Source organism: Tachysurus vachellii, chromosome 25 (genome assembly GCF_030014155.1).
Source record: "Tachysurus vachellii isolate PV-2020 chromosome 25, HZAU_Pvac_v1, whole genome shotgun sequence".
NCBI lineage: Eukaryota > Metazoa > Chordata > Actinopteri > Siluriformes > Bagridae > Tachysurus > Tachysurus vachellii.
The window spans coordinates 8,438,410-8,465,323 of NC_083484.1; the positions used below are offsets into that span (position 1 = coordinate 8,438,410).

The window sequence follows — 26,914 nt, forward strand, 5'->3', positions numbered from 1 at the left end:
CAGCAAACAGTGTACTTAACAGTTCAATAATCCAAAACATAAGCCAGCAGGGCAGAGAGGGGCAGGCAGAAACCAAAGTCATAACAATCCATTAATCTGAACATTGGCAAACTGGGCAATGGAGACGATTCACAAGCAGAGTCGAGAAACAGTACAATAATCCAAAACACAGGTAGCAGAGCAATGCAGTGTAGGCAGAGACAAATAACAATAGAACAGGCAAGGTCAAACCAGGCAGGAGTAATGCAGGACAGGCAGAATCGTGAGCTGGGAATAGGCAGAGTGAAACCATGTAAGTACAGGAACAATGGCAGGATTGTACTAGACAGAAGCGCAAGGCTAACTGAAAACATCATCTGGCGAGGAACATGAGCAGCCCGTGTGCTTTTATAGGGCAGAGGAGCATAAAATGGCGGAAACTGGAAGTCACTCTCACTCACTCATTTTCTACCGCTTATCCGAACTACCTGTACCTCGGGTCACGGGGAGCCTGTGCCTATCTCAGGCGTCATCGGGCATCAAGGCAGGATGGAAACTGGAAGTGACCTCACAAAACTAGAAATGCATGCCATGCAGGCTGACAAAAAAGTATGTATGAGAGAACCTTGAGTGAATTGGCAGATAACAGAGCATATCCAACACGATGCTTTTATTTCATATCTAAGATTCACTTCGAAAATATGGGAGTAATTAACTGGAGCTTAAGTTATTTAAACCATTCCCAAATCCATAACAGTTATTTAATCCGTTTCCAAAGCCACCTTCCTTTTCTCATTTCTCCGTATGTGCTTCATTCTTCAGTAGAACATCTAGTCACAAACTAGTTGATTGTTCTTAATGCATGTGAAACAAGCCAGGAAAAAAAGGCAGAGCTATACCTGCTGCCTTTTTGGTCAATAGCAGGACAAATAATGAGGGGCTAGTACCATTGAACAGCATCTGCCATGTACTATGGCCTAGGTCCAAAAATAAAACAGTGAAAGGATCACGTAAGCCTAAACTAATTCGTAGATAGCCAACGCAGACAGATAATTGTGCAATAAGTAAGTATATAAATAAATTTAAAAAACACATTTGCTTTGGTATTTGCAATGTGTTTTATTTATAAATAAATATATTACTGACATTTTTTACTGACAGCATATTTTGCCATTTTACAGTAAAAATATTTATTTTGTGTCGAGAGAGAGAGAAAACTAGAACTTCAGGTTCATGACAGTAACTCTGTTTTACATAGATCGCATGTCACCCTGTCCTATACTATTTCCCTTAATACAGCATGCTCTGTCATGTTTTATTGATTACACAGGACATGTTAAAGCAGCGCAAAACAAGGATGTATACTGTATCGAAGTGATATAATTAATCACACACAATAGATAATTTCTCCTTTTGTTTACAATTAATTAACAATTAATATTCCAGGGATTTACTAAACAAATGTATTTTTCTGTTATGAAGCCTTTCAGTTACTGTATATAAAATTCTGTTATCTGTGCCCCATCAATGCCACAGAGAGAACGTTATTGCACATGAGTTTAATAATGGTATGGAACATGGCAAAGAAATACACAGAAAACAAGCTTTAAAGGCAGATTAAAAATAATAAACAATAAAAATTAATACAACAATTTTATATCTTAAAATACAATCAGCTGAATAAATAGATTTTTTCCTTTTATTTCCTACTTCTATTGACTTATAACTGGATAAGAGGAACAGACACACTAATTATATAACAAATGATAAAAAATAAAATTTCATGATTAGAAAAATAATAAATATTTCATTCATTCATTCATTCATTCATCTTCTACCGCTTATCCGAACTACCTCGGGTCACGGGGAGCCTGTGCCTATCTCAGGCGTCATCGGGCATCAAGGCAGGATTCACCCTGGACGGAGTGCCAACCCATCGCAGGGCACACACACACACTCATTCACTCACGCAATCACACACTAGGGACAATTTTCCAGAGATGCCAATCAACCTACCATGCATGTCTTTGGACCGGGGGAGGAAACCGGAGTACCCGGAGGAAACCCCCGAGGCACGGGGAGAACATGCAAACTCCACACACACAAGGTGGAGGCGGGAATCGAACCCCGACCCTGGAGGTGTGAGGCAAACGTGCTAACCACTAAGCCACCGTGCCCCCTGATAAATATTTCATGTTAAATAAAAAAAATAATACAAATAAAGCCATTTAAATTACTCCATCTATTTGTTTTTTTGTTTTGTTTAATTGTCTAAGATCAGTGCAAGCAGGAAGGCTAGACACATGAAAGAACAATGGTCACTTGGAAAGGAACCAGGAAGTGTTTAATTACATAATATTAAAATCTAGAAAATATAAACAATACAAGAGTGTTTACAGTACACTGTACAGAACTGTGCCTTGTTTTTTGGCTTTACTAGACATCAAACTGCATTGTTAGCTTTTGGCAAAGGAGAATACTGTACTACAGAGCTCACGCTGTTTGAGTCTGGAAACAGCACCCACAACTCGCATTGGAATCTTTAGCTCCTCCTAAACAAAGTTTGTCTAGCAGGTAGTCAGAAGGCATTATAGGTAATCACATGTTGATTATATATAGACAAATAAATAAATCAGGAGCAGATAATTTGTTTTTTAAACTGATAAATAAATTCACGTCTATTTTTTGTTCCTTGTTTTCAGGTTCGCTATATAAGATTTGAGCTCCCTGTGCTGAGTTATGAGCAGTCATAAATGGTTTCAACAATCAAGTTCCTGTGTGGCACTGAGGAAAGCTAATCTCCTTAGCTATTTGCATTATTAGCAAATATCAGGAAAATTCTGCCTTGTAGTCATCGCTTTCATATAGCCTTATCAATTCTTGAAATTTTTGATACTCACTATTTTAACAAAGTTTTTCTGTATTTGACTTCATGATTATTAATCATGACTTTCATAAACTGAGTTGTTCAAGAAAGCCCAAATCCCAGGATCCTCTACCACTATGCCTACTGACTCAGGTTCCCACCTGTACTCCAATTAATTTGTATAGCTTCTATAAAGACCTCAGTTTCATTGTTGCTATGGATAGTTTACTCTTGCTGAAGTTAAAATGCCTTATTTGTTAGCTCTCTGTGTCCACATTTTTTTTCCTTTGATGTTCTGTCTTCCCTCTCTGCCTTGGAGTTTTCATTCATTCATCTTCTACCGCTTATCCGAACTACCTCGGGTCACGGGGAGCCTGTGCCTATCTCAGGCGCCATTGGGCATCAAGGCAGGATTCACCCTGGACGGAGTGCCAACCCATCGCAGGGCACACACACACTCATTCACTCACGCAATCACACACTAGGGACAAATTTCCAGAGATGCCAATCAACCTACCATGCATGTCTTTGGACCAGGGGAGGAAACCGGAGTACCCGGAGGAAACCCCCAAGGCACGGGGAGAACATGCAAACTCCACACACACAAGGTGGAGGCGGGAATCGAACCCCGACCCTGGAGGTGTGAGGCGAACGTGCTAACCACTAAGCCACCGTGCCCCTTGCCTTGGAGTTTTTGTTTGTTTATTACAGATTTTGCCTGTTTTTTTATCATCGCTTTTGGGCTGTTTACCCTGGTGTATTTTTTTTGTTATTATTAAAGCCCTAAATTAGATATTTACCTTTCTTCTTCAAACTGTCCCCTGTGAACAAAACTGAGAATCATTAAATTGATTTTAATTTCCCTTATATAACAATCAGGACGTTTTACAAATTTATATTCTTATATGTACATTGTGACTGTGCCAACGGTTTAACCCTTTTCACTACCAGGAGATTTCAGGGATAACTCTCATACATAACACAACCTTCCCAGTATTTTTATGCACTTGAGTCTACTGCATCATAGTTGACACAGAATAATTATTCTGAATTAAATATTCTCTGCAGTTTCACCTGCCACATCTACAATGCTCAGAGCTTTTTAGAGATTTAATTTGCTTAAGATGGAAAAACTCTGCAGTGACTAATAACAACAATGAAACATTTTTAAACATTTTCTTTAAATTAGACTAACCACCCATGTCAATCAGCCAACTTTAAGCAGCAATGAGACATCCAACAGCTTATGGCACTGTTAGAATAGAGATTTAAAGCATCAGCATCATGTCCCTTCACTCCATGATGTCCCTCTCAAATGGTACTAGGTGGTAGTAGGACAGGTTTGTTACATATGCCTCTGTGTCATCATCACTGAGGTCCTGTTCCACAGACTGACACTTGTCATACCTGCATGGGTAGAGATTAAAATGAAAATCAAGTAAAATACAGGCAATTTATGCATGTATAAAAGTATCTACACATTATGCATTTGGAGTTATTTAGATGTTCCTGATTTTACTAAAAACCGATATAAATACAGGAGTACAAACATTGTACCTATAAATGGCATTAATGGCATACAGATATCTGTACATTAAGGTGCAGTTCCCAACCCTAGACATTATATCCCAACATTTAATAAAATGAGCTACCCCTAAAAAAACAACTATTAAAACAATAATAAGTTTATCCGTTATATACTAATAGTTATCCAGAATTTCCAGCTTAGTTAGTCTAACTCCTAATTAACCAAACTTAATTGATAATTGGGTTCAATTAGTCTAGACAAACCTAGGTTTGATTACTGCCCACCCCGTCGAATCCAAAAATTACTTAAATCGAACCTTTCCATCAATTTGAGGTATGGTACAAGGTGTCAAAAAGCACCAAACTTATGATGAAAAGACATTTTGGAAGATCTGAGAAAAAAAAAGATTCTGAAATATCACTTGGGAAAGGAAAGATTCTCAAACTCCAACAAACCACAGCAAGAGTCACACTGATAAGGTCAGCATTCATTATTCCACTATTAGAAAAACAGTGGCAAAACCAGTATCAATGGGAGAGGTACAAACCACTGTTAACCAAAAGGCTATTGAAACATTTGCAAAAAATAAATAAATAAATAAAAGAAGGAACAAACAAACAAACAACAACAACAAAAAAACACTTTGAAGATGGCCCAAGCATTCTAGGCTAATATTCAGGTCCTGTTATATTTGGCATAAAGTAAACACAGTATAACCCAATAAAACATTATACCAACATGATGGTGATATTGTGATTTTTTTTTGCAAAAAAAAAACAATTTTTTGTTTCCGTTCAATTTCCTTGAACGGAGTCATTTCCTTGACTCCGTTCAAGGAAATCTCAAGAGAAGGTGAATCAACAGAAACACTGATACCTAGGTGTAATGTCAAATGTGCTTTCTAATGCAAATCCGCAGCTACCTGCACACTTTTTTATAGCATCCCAGTCCCATGCAGGTAATCGGCCCTGTCTGCTCTGGATTATTGATCTGGCTTCTTATCCACAGTCACAGTTTTCCACCTTTTTATCCAATTGTATGATGGGCCCTGCTTGGTACACACTTTCACTCTGTACCGAGCCCTTCTCTGCAACACTAAGTAAAATAGCTGGGGGTAAATAACCCTTTGTTCTTTTGCAAAATATTTCCCCATTCTTTTACCCATGGCCAGTTCAAGGCAATTACATTAGATTGGGCTGGTACAAATAATAGCTGGGCCAACAGTGGTCATGGTCCCAACACCTAATCCAGTTGTCCCCATAACTAATATTTACAAAAATTTTAAAGGTAAACTGGAATTAGCTGAATGCACTGATGTGCTATCAACAGAGACACAGACAGCACTAGTATTACTTTATAGGCTTGAAAATTATATACTGCACAATACATCAAGATGTAATCAGAGTCAAATAAACGCAATAAAATTTAATGTCAAATTGGTCAAATTATGAGCATTCTTTAGCTGCTATCACAAATTGAGAAAAGTAGTTAAATTTGAAAAAAAAGGTCAGTACCAAGCTATAGCCTATTCTGTGCTGTGGGGGCTCATTAGTTTGTGGGTGGAAGTCATGTGAGAGACTGATAAAAGCAATCAGGAGTTGGCAGACCTCCCTTCAGAAGTTAGAGGTAAACTGGGGGCCTTGCCGTGGACAATGTTGCGTGGTAGTCTATGCCGGCAAAAGATGTGCTGGAGCAAGAGCAGGGAAATCTCCTTGGCTGATGACAGCTTGTGTAGGGTCATGAAGTGAGCCATTTTAGAAAACCAGTCGACCACAGAGAGGATTGTGGTGTGTCTGGACGACGGAGGAAGACCAGTGAAGAGGTCCACAGATTTATGAGACCATGGCCATCTGGGGACAGGTAGAGAACAGAGCAGGGAAGGCAGAGGGGCATCTTATGCTGAGTACTGACTGGGCAGATAGCCAAAAATTCCAAGATTTCCTTCTTAAACGAAGGCCCCCATAAGTGCTGCTGGAGAACTGACAAAGTACAAGTAGTACTGGGGTGAAGGCAGGAGCTATGACAAAACTGGAGGACTTGAGAGTGAAGATGGTCGGTTACAAACAACTTTGTACAATTAGATCTTCTTCTCAATGTTGAGGCGAAGGGCTCTGACCATGACAGACAAAGGAAAAATGTGTTCCACAACCAGTTCTTCCTCACTCACGGTAAACTGCCTTAACATTAACATTAACCAATATCAGTCTTGATGTTCTTGGACCCCAGGTAGTAGGACAGTGTGAAATTAAAATGGCAGAAGAAGAAGAGGGCCTATGGAGCCTGTCTAGGGTTTAGCCTCCTAGCTGTCTGAAGGTACTCAATGTTCTTGTGGTCAGTTCATACAAGAAAAGGTTGTTCAGCTAGTGGCTGAGGCATTGTAAGTAGAACATGCAGGGGTGTAGTTTGTTGGCTCTGGGATCTCTCTGAGATAGGATGGCCCCCAAGCCCAGGTCATCGCAGGGTGGAGGTGAGCTGGTGTAAGAAAGCAGCAATAAAACTTTAGCCCTGGATGAACTTCCAATAAAGGTTGGCAAAGCCAAGAAATTGCTGGAATTGCTTGCACATGGTTGATGTGTTCATCCAGAGAGTGGGAAAAGATTAAGATGTCATGTTCTTCCCATGAGAACGCTCAGATGGGAAGGATGATAGTTGGATTTGGAAGATAATGAAACACTGCATTTAAAATGAGCACTCAACAAAGCACTTGAGATGAGGCAGATGAGGTTCTTGAGGAAGGGCTGAGGTTGCTGCAGGAGCTTTGCTAAGGCGACATGCCAGTACCAAATTTACAGCTAGATCCTGGAGGCAGAGGTCAACAGAGGTCTGGGACAGAGTGCAAATCATAGCCTGCATGCACCAAGTGTCTGCTGGCACCATGTCTTGCCCGATGCTACTGTCATGAAAGACAGATGAGGACCCAAATACACAACAGGCAATATAGAGCAAACAGCATACAAAATCATAAACAGTCCAGTAATCCAAAACACAGGTAAACGGGAAAAGAACAGGCAGAAAACAAAGCCACAACAAGTCCAATAATAGAAATACTGGTAACAGAGCAATACATGGCAGGCAGGAACAATGACAGTTAAAACACAAAGCAGACTGAGAAGACGATCTGGTCTGGCAAAGAACCATATATAGCGCATGGTCACATAAAATGGCGAAGTTAAAATCCAAGATGGCCATCAACCTGAAAGTGGAAGTGGGCGTTGCGAACTGGGAAATGCGGGAAAATGCACTGACATAAATAGCTACTGTAGCGAAGATGGAAGAGTCCTTTTCACCTATAAATGTTCAAAAGTCAGGGGATGGCTCCCTCTGGTGCAAACCAGGAGGAATTTCTGAGGAGTTGAAGTCAGCATACAAAATGCCCACAAAATGCTCAGGCAGGTTCAAACCAATTTTCTTTACAATAGAGAAAACTGAATAAACTAAATTATCTTTTCTGTTCCTCAAACATTTTTATGTCTATTTAACATATATTGCCACAGCTACCTGTTGTGTTTTTTGTTTTGGATAGTTTAATAAGCTAACATTTCCATAAAAGTATTTTCACAATTCATGTGATGTACTAGAAAAGACAAATCTTGAGTCATAAATATCTGACTCATACTTAAACCAGATTAACTGAATATGAGTTTCAAAAGGAGAATTGGACACTTGCGAAAGGTGAGCCATGTCTGTAGAAGATGGTCTGTCCTCATCCTGAGGAACATTCTCATCAAATACAATAGTCTCTGTGTTTGCCAGGCAGAAGCCATTTGACCTCATAATCTCTGAGAAAAACACGTAAACATGTAATTAGCATAAATGAAGAATTCATTGCGTCTTGCATAAATTCATATTTTCAAGTTCAGTGTTTACAGTTGATAATTATAGTGCCTAGAGCTGCTGTGTAGTCTAGATAAAAAATCATTTTATGTTTTATTTTATAATTTTTTTTTGTCTAATATTTTAAATCACAGTACTGCTTCGATGGCTAGGTTTTCTAATAACATGCATATTAAGTTAACATCCAATCAGACTTCTATACCTGATATCTGGTAGGGGCTCTGGAAGCATGGCTGTATCTTCTGGATTTTGTCATTCCTTAGCAATTGATCCAGGGGTGAACGTTCAAAGAATGTTAAGACAACCTCTGACCTGGAAAACTATAAAGCATAGAAGCATTAGTATGGGCATTCTTAACCTGCATACATGATACAGATATTGTTCTGCCTCTGACAATTAATACTTTTATTTAAATCTCTCAAATAATTTTTAATAATAAGTAAATCCAGAATAAGACCTGCTTTTTCATTACATGTCTTATAAATGTGAATAAATGTCTTATTAATTGCTTGTGAAAAACATTGATCTGCTTTGTCACCTCCAGTTGTCTTAACCTACAGCCCTGTACCATCCTACCTACTCACAACCCTAAGTAAGTCTTAATAATTTCATAATGGAATGTATATATGGTGTGCACAATGACTCTAAATATAGGTAAACATTGTAACAGGAGTTTAAAAGTGGAGGCCAATTGTGTTTAAGGCCCAATAACAGTTTAACACTGGCCATTTCCTGAACAGGAAAAGTTTAAGTTACATAACCACAAATAATTATTTTGGAACAGTGTTCTATCATTTGACCTTGATATGTCAACCAATATTTTTCTTTACAATAAATGTGTTTTTAAATGAGTTATTTAATCACAGAACAGAGTTTGAGTTGATTGACAGTATTAAAGATGACAGTCAAGACTAATGAATGTGCACACACTTGAAGACCTGAAGCCCATGATAATACTGTAGCAAACCCATGTTTTAACAGACCCTCAGCAGGAAGTTTGTTCTGGTATGTTGCTCATTTTGACATCTAAGCTAGCTCATTGTACTGATATTAGAACTAGCAAACCAATGTGAGTTGGTAAACCAAAGAAAATCCACTAATGTTAGCTACATTTCATAAGAATTTTGGCCTTCAAAATTACAGAAGTACAATGAAAATTAAATAAGGATCACACAGCTGTGCTAAATCATAGTAACAATTTTTCACTGTTGCATTGAACGGCGACAGAGATAAAAGTGGGAGAAGTGAGAGCTGGCAAGAGAGTGAGAGTGAGAGAGAGAGAGAGACACAAACACACAGCCATCTGTGAGAATGTGCGTGTGTGTATGTGCATTTACCAATTTACCAAATAGTACCAATTCAATTCAAGTTTATTTATCTCCTCTTAAGTACCACTAAAAAGCAAAAGCAAATATAAAGCTCATTTTTAATTTCACAATTCTTTAGTTGTCTCTTTTCTAAATCCTCCAAACGACAACAGTGTCCATCACCAATATGTGCAGAAGAGAATCCGACATCTTGTTAGATGCCATGAGGAGTTCAGGGTGTTTTGAGAGCAAAGTGGTGCCCTACACTGTATTAGTATGGTCAACCTAATGATGTGCTCCAGAAAACTATAATTTATAATACTTATTAAATGTTTTTATTAGGGCATTGTTGGTTGTTAATTGCTGTTTCATCTGTGCAATAGCACTTAAGATCAGGGTATTTTCTGTATGGTATTATATCCCTGTGGTCCTTCATCAGTATTAAGTGCTACTTACCTTCCAAGGCATATTGATAGCATTCTTCAACAGCCTCTCCACCTCAATTAGCTTGACCTCAATGTCCTTTGCCTTTTTAATCTTCCTGAGACCTGGAAACATAAATATCCAAATACAACATCAACGTCACTAACAACAGTTTAATGGGAAAAAGCAACTTTACGCACACCATCTATTTGTACCAGTAATGACTTCATGAATTATTTCAATAGAAAAATGTAAAGATCAGGCAGCAAATTCAGGCCATTCATTTAATACCAAATAATTTGATAATGCCGTAGATAATATTTTTGTTTTTGATCAGTACTTACATCATTTTACTTTATTTTACTGATTTCTTCTTCAAAATTAGCAACCTGCATACTGGATCCCTTACACACATGCTTCTTTAAACAGATATTACCAGTAGCTACCCAACCCATTCTAAAGATAATAAATTCTTCCTTTAGTACTGGCTATGTGCCGAAATCTTTTAAGCTAGCGGTTATCCAACCTTTGAATAAAAAAGCTGACCTTGACCCAAGCCAGCTGTGCGACTATAGGCCAATATCAAGCCTCCCCTCCAAGATCCTAGAAAAGGTTGTAGTTCAGCAGTTATGCTCATACATAGGAATAACATTCATGAAATGTAAATGACCTGTTAATGGCCTCTGATCAGTTTTGTCTCTTTGCTGGTGTTGCTTGATCTAAGTACAGCTTTTGATATGAAGATATATTTATCCGGTCTTGCAACCCTACCACCTGCCCATTGGATCCACTCCCTTCTACTATGCTCCATCTCGCAAGACATTCTGCCCTTCATTACCACTATCATCAATGGATCCTTAACATCTGGTCATATACCAGCTACCTTCAAGGTAGCAAGGGTTATTTCCATCCTGAAGAAACCGGCTTTGGATAAATCAGACATCAGTAACTTCAGACTGATCACTCCTCAATTTTCTTTCAAAAATTCTTGAATTCTATAATCAACTGCCTGTCTATCTCCCACAGAACAACCTCCAACCATTCTGGCTGTAAAGCAGCACATTCAACAGAGACATCCCTTTTGGATGTCTGTGAGAAACTACATGCTGCTAGATCAGCCAAGCTGTCATCTGTCCTCATCCTCCTCGACCTTTCAGCAGCGTTTGATACATTATATGTTTCTTTAAACAGATAATGCCAATTGCAACCGTACTGCATCGAAAGATAATACATACTTCCTTTATTACTGACTATGTGCCCAAATCGGAGGTATTCAACTAAAATTTAAAGAGGTCCAGTAAGAGAAAATTTCTTGAAGCAAAGGTCCGGAAGATCATAATGTCTAACTAGTTAGTGTGATATATATTTAAGTAGCCCAGTAGTTGTATCAACAACTGCAAGCAATCAATACCTGACTGTCAAATCAAATAAATTCAGTACAATTCAAAAACATTTTGACAATATTTATTGTCACGTAACATAGAACTGAACATATGTATGATTGTAGATATGTATAATGTTCTCTCATTAAATAAATAAAAGTAAGGCTACATTTCAAAATAAGAGAAAATAAATAAAATGTGAAAATTTTGTATGTTTAAATAAAGTGCTTAACTTTCCCTTTTATATCTCAGTGAGAGAACTGAGCTCTAGCTTGGCTTGGCAGGATGTTAAACCTGGGCTTGAATGGAGTCAGGGCCGTTCTCATACACATGTGGAGGTGCTCATTAGTGACCCTGGAACCATATTTAGTTTGGATTATGTTCATTGTAGAGAAAGCTGCCTCGCAGTTGTATGTAGAGCCAAACATGGTCAGGATGTATAGGGCTACTTCCCTCAGACCTGGGAAAGCTGTCTCAGGGACTCTGTCTTCAGATTAGAGTGGATATGTTTGTTCGAAAAAATTTTTGTCGTCTCATAATGGTATTTCACAATGCCTCATAATATGAGACACTCTGCTGAAGTGTGAACAGAAATCAGTCTCCATTGCACTCGTCTGTTTCTCTCCCTTTCTCCGTCTCACTCGTCTGTTTCTCTCCCTTTCTCCGTCTCACTCGTCTGTTTCTCTCCCTTTCTCCGTCTCGCTCGTCTGTTTCTCTCCCTTTGTTTTCTACATGTATCGCTATCTTTCTTTCATGTGTAACTTTACTCTAATTCTCTCTCATCTGTCTTGCACTGTTGAGTCGCAGGGTTTACTTCAGGAATGCACAGACTTGATTGGTCTGTGCGTTTCCATTACCTTTACCGTAAAGACTGCAAAAGCTGCACCGGTTAAAATAGAAGCGCTTCGTCAAGTTTTAAATCATAACCTTTTGTTTTGGCTGTAGGTCCGGGTCCAGATTGGACAGCTTCTGGGTCCGGACCCAGACCGCGGTCCGCCTGTTAGTCACCTATGGCCTAAATCATTTAAACCAGAAGTTATCAAACCCCTGATTAAAAAACCCAACCTTGAAACATGTCAGTTGTCCAGCTATAGGCCAATATTAAACCTCGACTTTATCTCACTTGATCCCTAGAAAAGGTTATATTCATACATACAGAGGAGTAACATTTATGAAATGTATCGGTCAGGATATATGCCTTATCATTACTCAGAGACAGTACTTGTTGAAGTGCTAAATAACCTGTTACTGATCAGGGTTGTGTCTCCTTGATGACCTTCTTATCCACACTGCACAGGCTCCAAGTCAAATTTTGCATTGAATATAAAAAACCTTTACTGACCTATAAAGAACTGAATGGTCTCAAGCCACAACTGATCAAAAGGTGCAGGCTATTTGGTAGTACCTCAAGTAGTCAAGACTACAGCAGGGGGCAAAGCTTTTTTTTACAAAGTTATGGAACAACCTTTTAGATAGTGTTTGGGACTCAAACACAGTCTCACTGATCATTTGTTTTGTGACCGCTTTTTCTTGGACCTGCCTGATCTATCCTGGTGCCCTGCTTCTGGTTGAAGTCTCATTTCTTGGTAGTGCACACAGATGCTGAGGATGGCTGTGGCCCATGGGATTGCTGTGTAGAACCACTTGGAGACTATCACGTCGTCTTTGAACTGCTGTTGTCAGCTCTTTGCTTGTGTCTTCATCATTGAACATCTTAAGACTTGGGCAGGAAGTCTCAAAATCTATACAAGTCTATAACAAACTCAGAAATTACAGACATTAGTTGCTCAGGAGCTCTTGGTGGCACAATACCATTGACTATAAACAGTTGTATAAAGGACATATTTACATTTATATTTACATATTTAAATATAAATATGTAAATATAAATGTAAATATGCTAGGAAGGGAACCCATCCTCATTTCGATAACACCGGACAGGATGGGTTCCCTTCCTAGCATGGCTCCTCTCAAGGTTTCTTCATCATATCATATCAGGGAGTGTTTCCTCGGCACCATTGCCTCAGGCGTTCTCATTAAAGATAAATATTATGGATAAATATTAATTTAATTTTAAACTTTATAAATGACAATGTACATTGTTAAAGGTGCTATACAAATAAATTTAATTTCATTAAATTTAATGAAAATGTTGACTGATACTAATACTCTGTCCTGGGTGAAGCCAATTGGCAAAGGACGATCTACTGTAGAGTAGTGTTGTTGGTGGACCCAAGAGAACCATAACATGCATTAATTTAAATGCTAGTATACAGCGAGAGGTAATATGGCTTCCCATACTTAGCAAGACTTAGTCCACTGAAAATTTTGCTGAAGTCATGCATTAATTCTAAGCAGTTATTACTATTGAAGGAGTGATTATGAGCATGAAACACAGAGCACCTTTAACTAACATTTGCACACACATACACATATAAAGAATTGACAGAAGAAATTAAATTTGTAGTAGAAGAATAACGTTGTACTGGGTTTTATGACAAAGTATGAATTTGACCTAGACATGATTTGGGAAAACCATTAGTACATTACTTTCAACCTGTGTATTGAAATTACTTTCAACCTGCAACAACTTACTGAGAGTTGGGAGGTTCAAAAAACATTAAAAAGGCAAAAGAAACAAAGGTGCAGCAGTGCAGGAGAGGCATACTTTCCTGATTCAGGATAGAGATGAGAAAGTCACTGAGAAAGAAAAATGCTTTAAAAAATGCTTTATATGCTTTAAAAAATGCTTTAAAAAATGCTTTAAAAAAAAAATGCATTATCTTTGGAGAAAGTAAAATACTGAATTCCAGCATAAGAACCTTATACAGTCTGTGAAACATGGTGGTGTTAGTACGATGCTTTGGAGTGGTATTGCTGCATCTGGGCCAGCTTGTCATCATTGATGAAATAATGACTTCAGAATTCAAAACATCTGTCCATGAACTGAATCTTAAGAAAAAATGTGTCATACACCGACAACGATCACAAGCACCCAAGTCTTTCTACCAAAGCATGATTAAAGAGGAACAAAGATAATGTGTTAGAATGGTCAAGTCAACGTCCTGATTTTAATCTAAAAGAAAAATTGTGGTCCTGCATGCATTTATAGTGAATAAATAATTATGAGATTAATTAAAAAAATTAGAACACAGAAATATGAAACGATAGAAAAAAAATGTAATTACACTTTTTCCCAAAAAAATCCCAATAGAAGGCCACAATGTACTGTTTTTTTGAGCCCTGAGTTATTTATTAAATCTATTCAAAACAGCTGATTCGTTCATTCGGAACGAAAGAAACCGCTTTTATGAATGGGTCATTGAATCACAAATAGAACCGGGTTGTCGTCCAAATCGCCTTAACCCGGTACTATTTGTTTGTGCTGTATAACACCATATATAACTTATTTATTCCCTTCATAAGGAAATTATAAAATGTCTGGAGGAGATGTGACCCCCAAGTCGTTCTATATACCTATTGTGTAAATACGGTCACGCTTTTTTTGTGCTTGCGCGGTGCTGGTTTTTACTGTTTGCCGTGTTTTTCCCATTTTAACTGTGGAGTTTAGCATTTTAGATCTGTGCTTGAAGTTGTCAGGTAATGTATTTCGTAATGTTTTCTATCTTAGATAATCTCCAATGCACTGTGATCTTACATCTTACCTGCAATGTACTGTAACTTCTCTGTCTGTACTAATATTGTAAGAGGACTGATGGATTTTGTCCAATAAAAATGCGGAAAAATATAATTGTGTATTGTCTTAAGTTTTCTAAATGCTTTTAACAGTCAATAGACATTTAACATGTTTCTGGCCCCTTAAAAACATTTATTTACATTAAGCACTGCACAATGTGAATAAATGTAATAAACGTCAACAAATATTGACCTCCTTTGTTAGATTTTGAGCTCGATTAAGTCACAGATAAAAATTTTTGTCCAATGACAGCACCACGCAAGCAAAAAAGAGAGTGACGTGTAGAGGAGATGGATGGAGGACGGTTTGCGTGACGTGAGTGCTCCTTAAGTGATTTTATAATTTCTCAAGAAGTGAATAAGTTTAAGAATAAGTTTTTAAATGTTTTTCCTAGCGCACGAATGGGCACAAATCAAGCACAAACGAACGCCACCGGTTTGGAGAGATTTGGACGGCATGGGGTGGAGAGTGACGTCACTGTCCCGTATTGTATTTGTTATTTCTAAGGAAGAGAAATAAACTTGACGTTCATTTCAACGGCACAAACTGGCACAAATCGAGCACAAACGAATGACACCAGTTTTGTGTGATTTAGACGAACTGGGGTGGAGAGTGACGTCACAGTTCCCAAAAATATTTTGGTTATATCTCAGGAAGGAAAACAGATACAGTGTTTGTTTTAACGGCACAAATGGGAACAAATCGAGCACGAACGAACTAAACCGGTTTTGAGCGATTAGGGCGATGTGGCGTGGAAAGTGACGTCACACGGTCAAAAAAATAATGTTTAATATCTCAAACACCAAACCAGCACAAACGTTCGTTTTTGCGGCACAAATCAGCACAAACGTAGCACAAACGAATGGCATAGTTTTGGTGATTATTTCTTTTTATGGGGTGCCAACTTCACGGAGGTAGAAATAAGCTTTCTGATTACAGATTAACTCTGGATGGTCTTTCTATTTCATCATGTTCAGCAGTAAAATACCTTGGTATGATTATTGACCCGTCTTTCATTTGAAGCTCACATAAATATCACAAGGGTAGCTTTCTTTCATCTCAGAAATATTGTTAAAGCCCTATTCGGACGGGAATTTTTATGTGGGGACGTGGAGTAATGCAATTTTACCTCAGGACGTCTGTAATATTAATTGGCCAATTCGCACGGGACAAGACATCTCAGTAAAACTAGCAGAAGTGGGAGGGGTAACTCGCTTTACGCACCACAGTAACCTCCTTGTCATCATGTGCGTATGACGTTGCTTCCTGTTATCACGTGTGCAAACAGACAACATGGCGCCTCCATGCTTGCAAAATGCGACATATTTACAGCGGGTCTATTCGGACGGGATTAGTATTACCTGAGGTAATTTTTCCGGACCTTTTTACAGAAGGTAAAAGTCGCCGTAATCTTTACTGACCGTAATGATTACCGAGATGGCACATTCGGACGGGACTAAAATCACAGAGAAGCTCTGTTAATAATTACTTTACCCCCATGTCCCCACGTAAAACTAATCCCGTCCAAATAGGGCTTAAGATAAGAATTATGATGACCCGAGGTAGTCGGATAAGCGGTAGAAAATGAGTGAGTGAGAGTAAGTGAGAATTATGATGTCATTACATGATGCAGAAACACGAGTTCATGCATTTGTTACCATTGTTATTGTAATGCTTTAATGTCTGGATGTTTCAGTAGGAGAATAAAAAAAGCACCAGTTAGTCCAGAACACAGCAGCTAGAGTCCTAACTAGAACCAGAAGATATGTACACATCATCCCTATCCTATCCACATTGCCTTGGCTTCCTGTGAAATTTCGCATTAATTATAAAATACTATTACTAACCTATAAAGGGTAGTACCTCAAGGCAATTGGTAGAACCTCAAGTACTAAAGCAGGGGTGTCAGCAGGGGTAGCTTTTTCAAAGCTTTTTTCTTACAGAGCCCCACAGCTATAGAACAGAATTCCAATTAGTGTTTGGGACTCAGACACAGCCGTATTGTTTAAGTCCAGTCTGAAAACACATTTGTTTTGTCCAGATTTTTATAAATAGCTTTTCTTAGTTAAAGGAGCTAATCTGGAGGATTCGAGGGCCTAGAGTTTTTGGCATCTGGATGCTGTTGCCTTACCACCTTCAGAAGTCGCTCAGGTTTGCTGAATGTGGAGTGGTTGGACACTTTATTTCCCAGAACTTTTATACTCTTGGTTATGTTGTGCAATATATTCTAAAGCACCCGAGTTGAAGACTGTCCACATAACTGGAAAATATTTTTTTTTTACATAGGTTATACAAAGTATATTTTCCATGTATTTTCCTGTTCTCATTACTGAGAAGACACATAAACTGATTCATATACAGTGCTGTAAAAAAGTGTTGGCCCCTTCCTGATTTTTTTTTGCATGTTTGCCACACTTTAATGTTTCAGATAATCAAACAAATTTAAATATTGGTCAAAGATAATACAAGTAAACACAACATGCAGTTTTTAAATGAAGGCCTGGTGTGAAAAATTGTTTGCCCCCTAAACCCAATAAGTGGTTGGGCCACCCTTAGCAGCAAGAACTGCAATCAACCATTTGCGATAACTTGCAATTAGTCTGTTACAGCACTGTGGAGGAATTTTGATCCACTCATCTTGACAGAATTGTTGTAATTCAGCCACATTAGAGAGTTTTTGAGCATGAACTGCCTTTTTAAGGTCATGCCACAGCATCTCAATAGGATTCAGGTCAGGAATTTGACTAGGCTTTACAAGAATTTATAAGAATTGAGTAACGTGTGTTACTGTGTTCAGATTAAGTTGTTGCATGTGGTATTTGTAACATGGTAACAGAGGCTGCAAAAAAGATCCCAAGAAACAACTGAACGTGTAATTGCAATGTAACCGATCAGCCATAACATTAAAACTGCTGGCCAGTGACATGAATAATATTGATTATTGCATTACATTGGCACCTGTAAAGAAAAATAATGGAAAAAGATAGGTACAATATATATTACAGCACAGTGAAATTCAGTGTTAAATACGGTGTTAAATATCGCATTCATTGTTAAATATTGCTTTAAATATGGTGTACGGTTTTGCTGGTCTGCCACAGAAACATATTGTAACATCCTGTTACCTCCCCTCCAAACTCTCAGCCGAGTTCCTGGCTCTCAAATTCTCACTTCCTGGCCGAAATTGTTTCAGGCCTCCACAGACACAGACTAAGCTCATGCTAACTCTAGCTTAAAGTAGTATTCCTTTGTGTTTATATCCAGCCTTTTGTATTGCCTGTATTTAGCTCTTTGTGTATGACCACTGTATTGTATTGACCATGTATTATTGCTTTTACAATTTCTGCCTTGCCCATTATTGGATTATCTCACCTGTGTGTTTTCTGGTTTCCAGGTTTTGACCCTTTTGCCTGTTTGTTGGATTTTGCCTTGGATTACATTGGAATTGCTTTGTTTGTGTTTGCACTTTCATTAAATCTGCACATGGATCTCACACGCTCTGCATCAGGGATTTCATTACACATATGCATTCACCGTTTTGGAGGATGCTGTTTTGTAGCTTGTAATTATTCTTGGTCCCTGCCACAAGCTCCTAGAGCCAACATGTTGAAACTGTGACTTTTGTTTCTTCTAGTAGTGCTACTTTGCTAATTTCACCACTCAGTGCATGCTGTAAGATGTATAACTGTATCATCTGCTGGTTTCTCAATAAATCATACAACTGCTTCCGTAAACATGTCTATGTCATCCGAGCTGCACCTGAACATATCCCAGTCTGCAACATCTAGAGCATCCTGCAAAAGCAGCCATTCAGCACACAACCTCCCTCAAAACTTCCTGTTTTAGCCTTTCTTTATATTTTGACATGAGGATGATGGTGATATTGGTTTGCTGTTTCCTGGTCGAATCTGACTAGAGGACACAAGATCCAGGGCTACCTCTAAAACATAAACATTCACCTGGAAATGAGGCTTCAATTGACCAACCAAAACAAGCTCTTTACAGTTGTTATACAATATCTAGCCCAGAGGTCCTTCCACAGGTATTCTAAACATTAAATGAGTGGCCAGAAAGCTCTATCTAATGATCAATCTAGAACACAAAGTTATATTAGACACATTAGACTAACTTGAGGAAGTTCAAGAAAGAACCAATAGAACCCTTTTTGTGCAGGCGTACTCTGAAACAGAAACATAATCTGAAATAAACTGAAACAAACTTGAAAGTTGTAGCTTAGAGGTTGGGACATTGGACAAACATGTGTCTTGTTTTTAATGCTTATAAAGGCTATTGATTGTCTTAAGCTTAAGCTGCCTTTAAATGAAAGGTTGGGTTTTTCTCTTTTTTTGCATTTGGGTTCTATGTTGTTTAAAAAAAAAGGAGAATTTTTAGAAGTCTACGACCACATCTTAAACAGGGGTTCCAATAATTGTGGAGGGCACTGTATTTGAAAAAGGTGTATTCCAAAATAAACTAATCACAAAGTGTAGTGATAAAAATGATGTATTGAGTAAGCACAGCTCCACCTGCTCTTCCCCCTCCATGAAACCTGAGGGAACCATCTGTGTAATTCCAAATCTTTCAGGTTGTGGGTTCTCGCGCATGCCTATATATAAACTTGCTGCAGTCTTGCTGCATTACCGAGCTGTGTGTTGTATTGCGTGTTTTGATTTCTGTTTTCCAAGCCGGTTCTGACTGGTATTTCTAATTAAACTTCTCCTAGAATGGATTCTGCTGCATCTGCCTCCTTTTTACAGAATTCCAAGGTGGCAGTGCAGCAGTAGCACGCAGCAGCCACTTCAAAATTGTGCTATTCATGCATACAGACAAAAGTGCATGCGCTGCTGAAATCTAGAGACTTAGACTCACGATGAGGCACGTCAAAACCCAGCTACCACCTTCACTGGAACCATGCAGTTTGCGTATCATCAAAACAGCTGTATCTGGCCATCACCCACCTGGACAATAACGGCACCTTAAAGAAAATAAAACCACAACACTGTTTGCTCTAATCCCGTCTCTGTGCCTGTTCCCATCCCTCAGAGTGCCCTACAATACGTACGAATGCTGTTCGTAGAATGAGAAGCTGTGCCTGCTGGGCCCGAACACCTCCCTCTGCAACTGGATCCTGGACTTCCTGACTGGGATCAGGAACAGCATCCTCAGAATCACCATGCAGAGCACTGGGGCCCCTCAGGGCTGGGAGCTCAGTCTACTGCTGTGCACTCTGCTGAGTCACAACAGTGTAGAAATGCACAGCTTGAGCCATATCATAAAGGTTTGCTGATGACACAGTCATGGTGGGTCTCACCAGCAAGAATGATGAGCCAGCATACAAAGAGGAGGCAACAGATAACTGCCTGGTGTAAAGCCAACAAACGGTCTCTGAATGTTAATAAAACTAAAGAGATGGTTGCTGACAGAGCACAGAGCAACTCCTATCCACTGAACATTGACGGATCCGCTGTGGGGATCAAAAGCACCAAATTTCTTGGTGTTTATCTGGTAGAGAACTTCACCTGGTCACTCAACACCAGCTCAAAACAAAGCCTATCTTCCTCCCCACATCTTGACCATGTTCTACAAATTCAAATTCAAATTCAAATGACAATGGACATTGTCTCAAAGCAGCATTACAGAACATAAACATAAAACTAAAAGTTAATATAAAGATTAATATAATACAAAAAATCAAGATAAATTTTAGATATATTCAAATGTGTTTGTATTTATTCCCAAACAACAAGCCTGAGGTGACCGAGGCAACTGTGGCAAGGAAAAACTTCCATAGATGGTAAAGGAAGAATCCTTGAGAGGAACCAGACTTAAAGGGGAACCCATCCTCATTTGGGTGACACTGGAGGGTGTGATTGTAAATATACAATCTGACAATTGTGTATTGATGAGGAGGTTGTTGTCCTCAAAGACCACATATAGTTTGCATCTCCTCTTAGTATTTCCAGATATTTCTGAATCCAACTGGAGCTGGTAAATCTCTAGATGTCTCAGGATTCTCACATGGTTGGCTTCATCTCAGTGAAGATCCAAAAACTTCATGGCACAGAAGAGCTGGTACAATTTCTGGATGCCTCGGGATGGTTAGAAAGAGAGAAGCAGTAGAGACAAATATAGCGTAGCTCTGGTTCATAATATTAGCAAACACTAGATGATAATGTGCATGTACTAAAGCACAAGATTATGGGATGTATTATGTGTATGACTGACTAAAGAGATAGGACTTTAATCTGCATTTAAACTGGGAAAGTGTTTCTGAGCCCTGAACACTATCAGGAAGGCTATTACAAAGTTTGAGAGCTAAATACAAAAACACTCTACCACCTTTAGTAGATTTGAATATTCTGGGAACTACCAGAAGTCCTGAGATTTGTGATCTCAGAGAGCATGAAGGATTGTAGCATGTTACAAGACTAGTTAGATACATGGGAGCTAAAACATTTAGAGCCTTGTATGTAAGTAGCAGCAGTTTGTAATAAATTCTAAACCTAATTCTAAACAGGTAGCCTAGTAGTAGTAGTAAAGGTGATAAAATATTTACACTGGGGGCCATTTCAGGCAGCTGCATCACTATCTGGTTCAAGAATAGCACCGTCTCAGATCGCAAGACCCTGCAGAGGGTAGCAAACAGACTGTGCAACAGTTTCTTCCCTCAAGCTTCTCAACAACCAGAACTGAACTGTTACCGAGCATTTACATTTCCGGCATTCGGCAGATGCCCTTATCCAGAGAGACTTAGCAATTGAGGGTTAAGGGCCTTGCTCATGGGCCCAACAGTGGTAGCTTGGTGGACCTGGGCTTGAACTCACAACCTTCAGATTGGTAACCACTAATCTTCCACACTCCCAACGATTGAGAAGAAACAAACACACACACACACTCACGCAAACGCTGTTTTGCACATTCTTTAAAATTGTTCTTTTGAACACCACATTTCAATACCTCACCCAACTGCTGCTTTAACAGAAGTGTATATGTGTATAAGTGTATATGTTTAAAAGTGTATAAACACAGCCTAAATGTCCAGGCTATTTATGTGACTTGAGAGATGAGGGCTCCCCCAAATACCTGAGCAGGGCAGCCAAGGAGTACAGGATATCAGACTGGTAAGATCCAAGGTTGAACCATGTACGCCTTGTACATGGTTCAACCTTAGTACATAACCCTACACTGTTAGACAGGCGATTTAGATAGTGGAAAAACCTGTGAGCCTCTCAGAGGCAGGGAGATTAAGTACCTGGCAGCCAAGGAGTCGGAAGAGAGGGTAAGAAAAAGGGAATTCCCTGTCTCATGCTCTGCCTCCACCAACCCCAACTACGTAGTGTTAATTTCGTCACCTATTTTTAATTTAGTCTTAGTTTTAGTCTAGTTTTAGTCAAAAGAAAACTCAAGGTATCTTAGTCAAGTTTTAGTCGACTAAAAGTCTTTTAATTTTAGTCTAGTTTTAGTCAAAAAATTGTAGCTTGACCACATTTGGAATCTATTGTAAGAATAAATACAACAGATTGCCCAGCTTCTTCTGGATGCGACACCCAGACGTGCTTTCACAAGGGGGTTTGGAGTGACTCCCAGAACAGTTTCAAGAGCATGGCAGAGATACTGGGAGATTATAACAGGAGGGGAAGCTGGAGAGGGCAACACAATAACCTTTGTACAGGTGGGACATGAGGAACACTGCCAGAGCTATACAGTCTACTATACAGGGTACATGGATTCTAGTTAACAAAATCTCATCACAAAACATCTCTCACTTGTAAATAAGGCTTCAAACTATTTTGTGCCCTTGAAAGAGCAAACTGGAAAGCAGACAAATTTGATTGAGCACTAGAGGATGTTGGGCCCTCGTGATCAAACTGTTAGATACAAACTCCATAAAGGTAACTGTTTTAAGTATTCATCCATAGCCAACTTATGCACTTGGTCTAGGTTAATTAACTACATTGTTGAGCTTCAAAACCACTGTACAAATGGTATCTCATGATGTATTTTTTAACATAGCATCTTAACAGTGTTCTGTAGTATACAGCTACAGAAGAGAAACAATTTATAACCTAGAAGAGGAGGTGTTGTTTCTTTCAGTGTTTCTTCTTGTCACTTCTGGTTTGCTCATTATAGATCTTCTTCTTTTGGCTTTGTCCCACAGCAAATCATCTGTTTCCACCTAACTCTATCCTCGGCATGGTCTACTCGCACCATTTACCTTCATGTCCTCATTTAACACAAATACATCTTCTCTTTGGCCTTCCTCTTGACCTGGCAGCTCCATCTCCAACATCTTTTTACCAATATAACCACTCTCCCTACTCTGTCCAAACCATCTTAATCTAGCTTAACTGACCTTGTCCCAAAAACAGCCAACCTGAGCTGTCCCTCTGATGTGCTTGTTCCTAATCCTGTCCATCCTTGTCACTCCTAAAGAGAACCTCAACATCACCATCTCTGCTTCCTCCATCTCTGCCTCATGTCTTTTCCTCACTGCTTCAGTCTCAAACCAATACAACGCTGCAGGGGATAATTACACTAATACATGGTCAGCATGCATCCTAATCTCTAGAATAATGAAACCCTTGCCAGTGAGATTACGTAGTAGGATCGAACTAGTGTAGAGCCTGGACCTGTACTGTCATTTATGGATTAGACCAAGGCTACAGGTCTAATTAAAAGTGTTTCCCTCACTCGCCACCAAACAGCTGAATGCTTTCTTTGCCAAAGGGTACAAACAGCAGTCGTCCAGCGATTGGCATAACCCAAGAAAACCTTGTAAAACAAAGATGTTTAAAAAAAAATACAATGACTAGCAAAAACTGAAACCCATAAGTAGCATCGTATGCAGCTTTAACAAATTGATCTAAAAAGTAGCCAAATTGGTGGCATGTTAGATATTCATAAAATTGTTTGTGTACAGGGGGCACGGTGGCTTAGTGGTTAGCACTCGTTGTGAATATTTTAAAGGCGTAACAGCTGAAGAAAAAGCAGAGACAATTGTAGACGAAAATGAAGAGAGATTTTATCTTAGTTTTTATTTTATACAAAACATTTTCGTCTCGTCTTTTTTCGTCAACAATAATGCATGTTAATTTAGTCTTAGTCAGCGTTTTTGGACAGTGGCGCAGTCTTGTCATCGTCTCGTCTTAGTCATGAAAAAAAGGTTGTTGACGAACATATTTCATCTCGTCTCGTCTGACGAAATTAACACTACAACTACGGCTTTGATCACGGGGCTTAAGCCACAGGAAGCAGGTTTTAAAATAAAGCAGAGTGGGAGCAGAGATTCAATTGCTCAGTCGCAATATGCAGTTTGTTGCTGACACTGATCTTCTCAGAGTCAGAGACAGGCAATATAAGGTTGTCCACTTGCTCGGAAGAAAGCAAACGCACCAACTCGGGCAGCTGTGGGGCCTAAACCACAGGCATCGGGTGCCTGGCTTGAAAAGAAAGAGCTTCAGTTTCAGAAAATTCAAGATTTCAACAACTAACACATAATACATACCTGATTAAAAACAGCTTAAAACAGTTTAACAGCAATTTCATTGTTCAACAACCTGTTCAGATTGATAAAAGGTTCCTGAAAATGTTCTTTACCATTTTAATGATACAGTATATATTTTTTAAGTATTAAAGTGAGGCATCATGATCAAAATAAGAAATAAGAAAAAATAATCAATCCTTCAGTTCACCACATTTCTCCTGTGAAATATTTTGTGTTCCTGCACAAAACTGAACATTTAATCATAATTTTTATAGGCCTATGCATATTATTTGAATTGATAATAAAAGTGAATAATACACACTAGCTAAAATAAAAACTTAAATTAGTTGATTGTTAGGCTTATATTATGTGGACCATCTACAATACATGTGAGCGAACTGTCAGTAAGCAATTACCTATTAGAATGAAAGCATTTACAACTTTCTGAACTGCTAACTGCTGTTACGGAAGAATAATACAAATTAATAACACCTTGCCCAAACAGACTTGATAATTCAGCACTGTTGTATCAACAATTTCAATATTTATTATAAATATTATGAATATTCCATTATTCATATAAATAGGATCATTCCAATGCAATGTGTCAGTGTAAGTCATTGGAAAGTAATGATAGATGCAGTAAAGATGATAGATTTAACGTATTTTAAAGCTCATTCACAAAGCTCAGAGGCTTACTAGCACCTTTACAGCAATAAACCTGGGTGTTTCTCAAGGCAGTTTGAAATTATTCTGTGTACTTAAAATCCTAGAAGACCTAGAGCCAAGCCAAAGCTTGAACATGTCTCATCACAGAGCTTGGGATATAGTGTCAATGTCAGGTGTCACAAAGACTGCACATTCCTCATGTATCGCAGGTCCAGGGTGGCTCTTTAAGTCACAAAGCTGAAATACTGTGGAAACTCAGTAAATGAAGAATAAAATTCCTATGATTATGATTAGTAGTAGTAGTAGTAGTAGTAGTTGCATTATTTGAGCTCTACGGGTGTTTTATAGCTACAGCCTTATGGAGGTAATTTAATGAAGAGTTTGGATGTATTTTTCTGTACAATCACCCACAGAAGCAGTCCACAGAAGTTAACTTTGGCTCTCAGTATATAGCACACGTCTTTACGCCACAATCGTTTCGCTGGTTAAAAGCACAGCCACGAACATATTTTAACATAGTCACATTCAAAGCAAACAAACAGTATTGATTTTAACACTGAAGTTTTACCCATAATTGATTTTATAGCTTCGCCCTCAGGAAAAATTGGATAGTTACTCACTAGCAAGACCGTGTGAAATGTATGCACGGGGTTTTACGGTAATCACCGTAAAAACGTATTGTTCAAACGTATACATTTTAGACGCTCAACAAGTTTACACGTAAACCTCCTTATTCATCAATGTAACATTAAATGCTGTAATATAATTACATCACATTTTTTCAAGAATAGTTTGTTGAACAAAGTCAATCATATTTTATAAAAATATGGAAAATATAAAACGTCACGGTTCTTATTATCACTAATATCATAAAATATATTGTGATAGTGAACTCTATTAATATGATATCAGTGCACTGCTATAATTTGTCGGGGTCGGGGGTCCAGTTACGCTGTCATTTACATTAGAATATGCTGGTTTTTTTGGTCGGTCGTTGTTTATTAAGCGCACATAAAGATTATACCGACCTTCTATTAAAGGTGACTTGGACAAATCTCGTCTGTCTTCCGGGAAACAGTCCAGAAGTCTTTTAAAAAGTCGTCCCAAATCCGCATAACTTCGGTGGAGGTACAAGACGTTTCTATCCGACCACTCGGTCCGTATGTCGAAGAACTCCTCTTCCTCGCCCCTTGGGCTTATAATCAGCTTGCGGATGCCGTTAACCCAGCAGTCTTTTACGAACATGTTGACCAGGGAGGTTCCCTCAAACACCGCCGATGCCATTCCATAAAGTACGCAACTCTGAAAAAGTACGTATTTTAAAGCTACGAGACCAAATATGGTCGTCTAAAGTGAAGTAAAATGAAGTGACGAGGTCCTGACAGTCTTAAAGACGAGACGAAACTGAGAGCGAGAATCCTGACGTGTCAGGAGACTATAGCATACAGGCATCTTGCTCAAAATATACTTTAAAAAATTGTTCCTCTAAACACAAACTGAACAAATGAAAGACTTAGCCAATCAGTACTTTGTAAAAAGTTACAAAGTTTTTCAGGCATATCAGTCTGGAAGGAGGTGAACCGTTATGTATTGCGGCCGCGTCCCAATATACCGACCATTCCCTTGTCAGTGCACTACGCGAGCCTGGATTTCGGACTTTATGATGAACCATGTGCTACGACGCCGCCTGCTTTGAATGTAATGTGGAGCAGTTGACAGTGTTTGATTGATCAGATTTGGTGACA

General features: G+C 38.7%; 1 protein-coding gene across 1 annotated transcript; it reads right to left on the reverse strand.

The window, feature by feature from the left end:
- Window positions 1-1,142: 1,142 nt before the first annotated feature.
- pxdc1b (PX domain containing 1b) lies at window positions 1,143-26,914 on the reverse strand. Its single transcript, XM_060861648.1, has 5 exons — window positions 26,198-26,914; window positions 9,971-10,062; window positions 8,410-8,527; window positions 8,041-8,152; window positions 1,143-4,252 (listed from the first exon to the last, which is right to left on the reverse strand). The coding sequence occupies exons 1-5, from the start codon at window positions 26,451-26,453 to the stop codon at window positions 4,138-4,140; spliced, it is 693 nt and encodes a 230-aa protein (XP_060717631.1). The 5' UTR covers window positions 26,454-26,914; the 3' UTR covers window positions 1,143-4,137.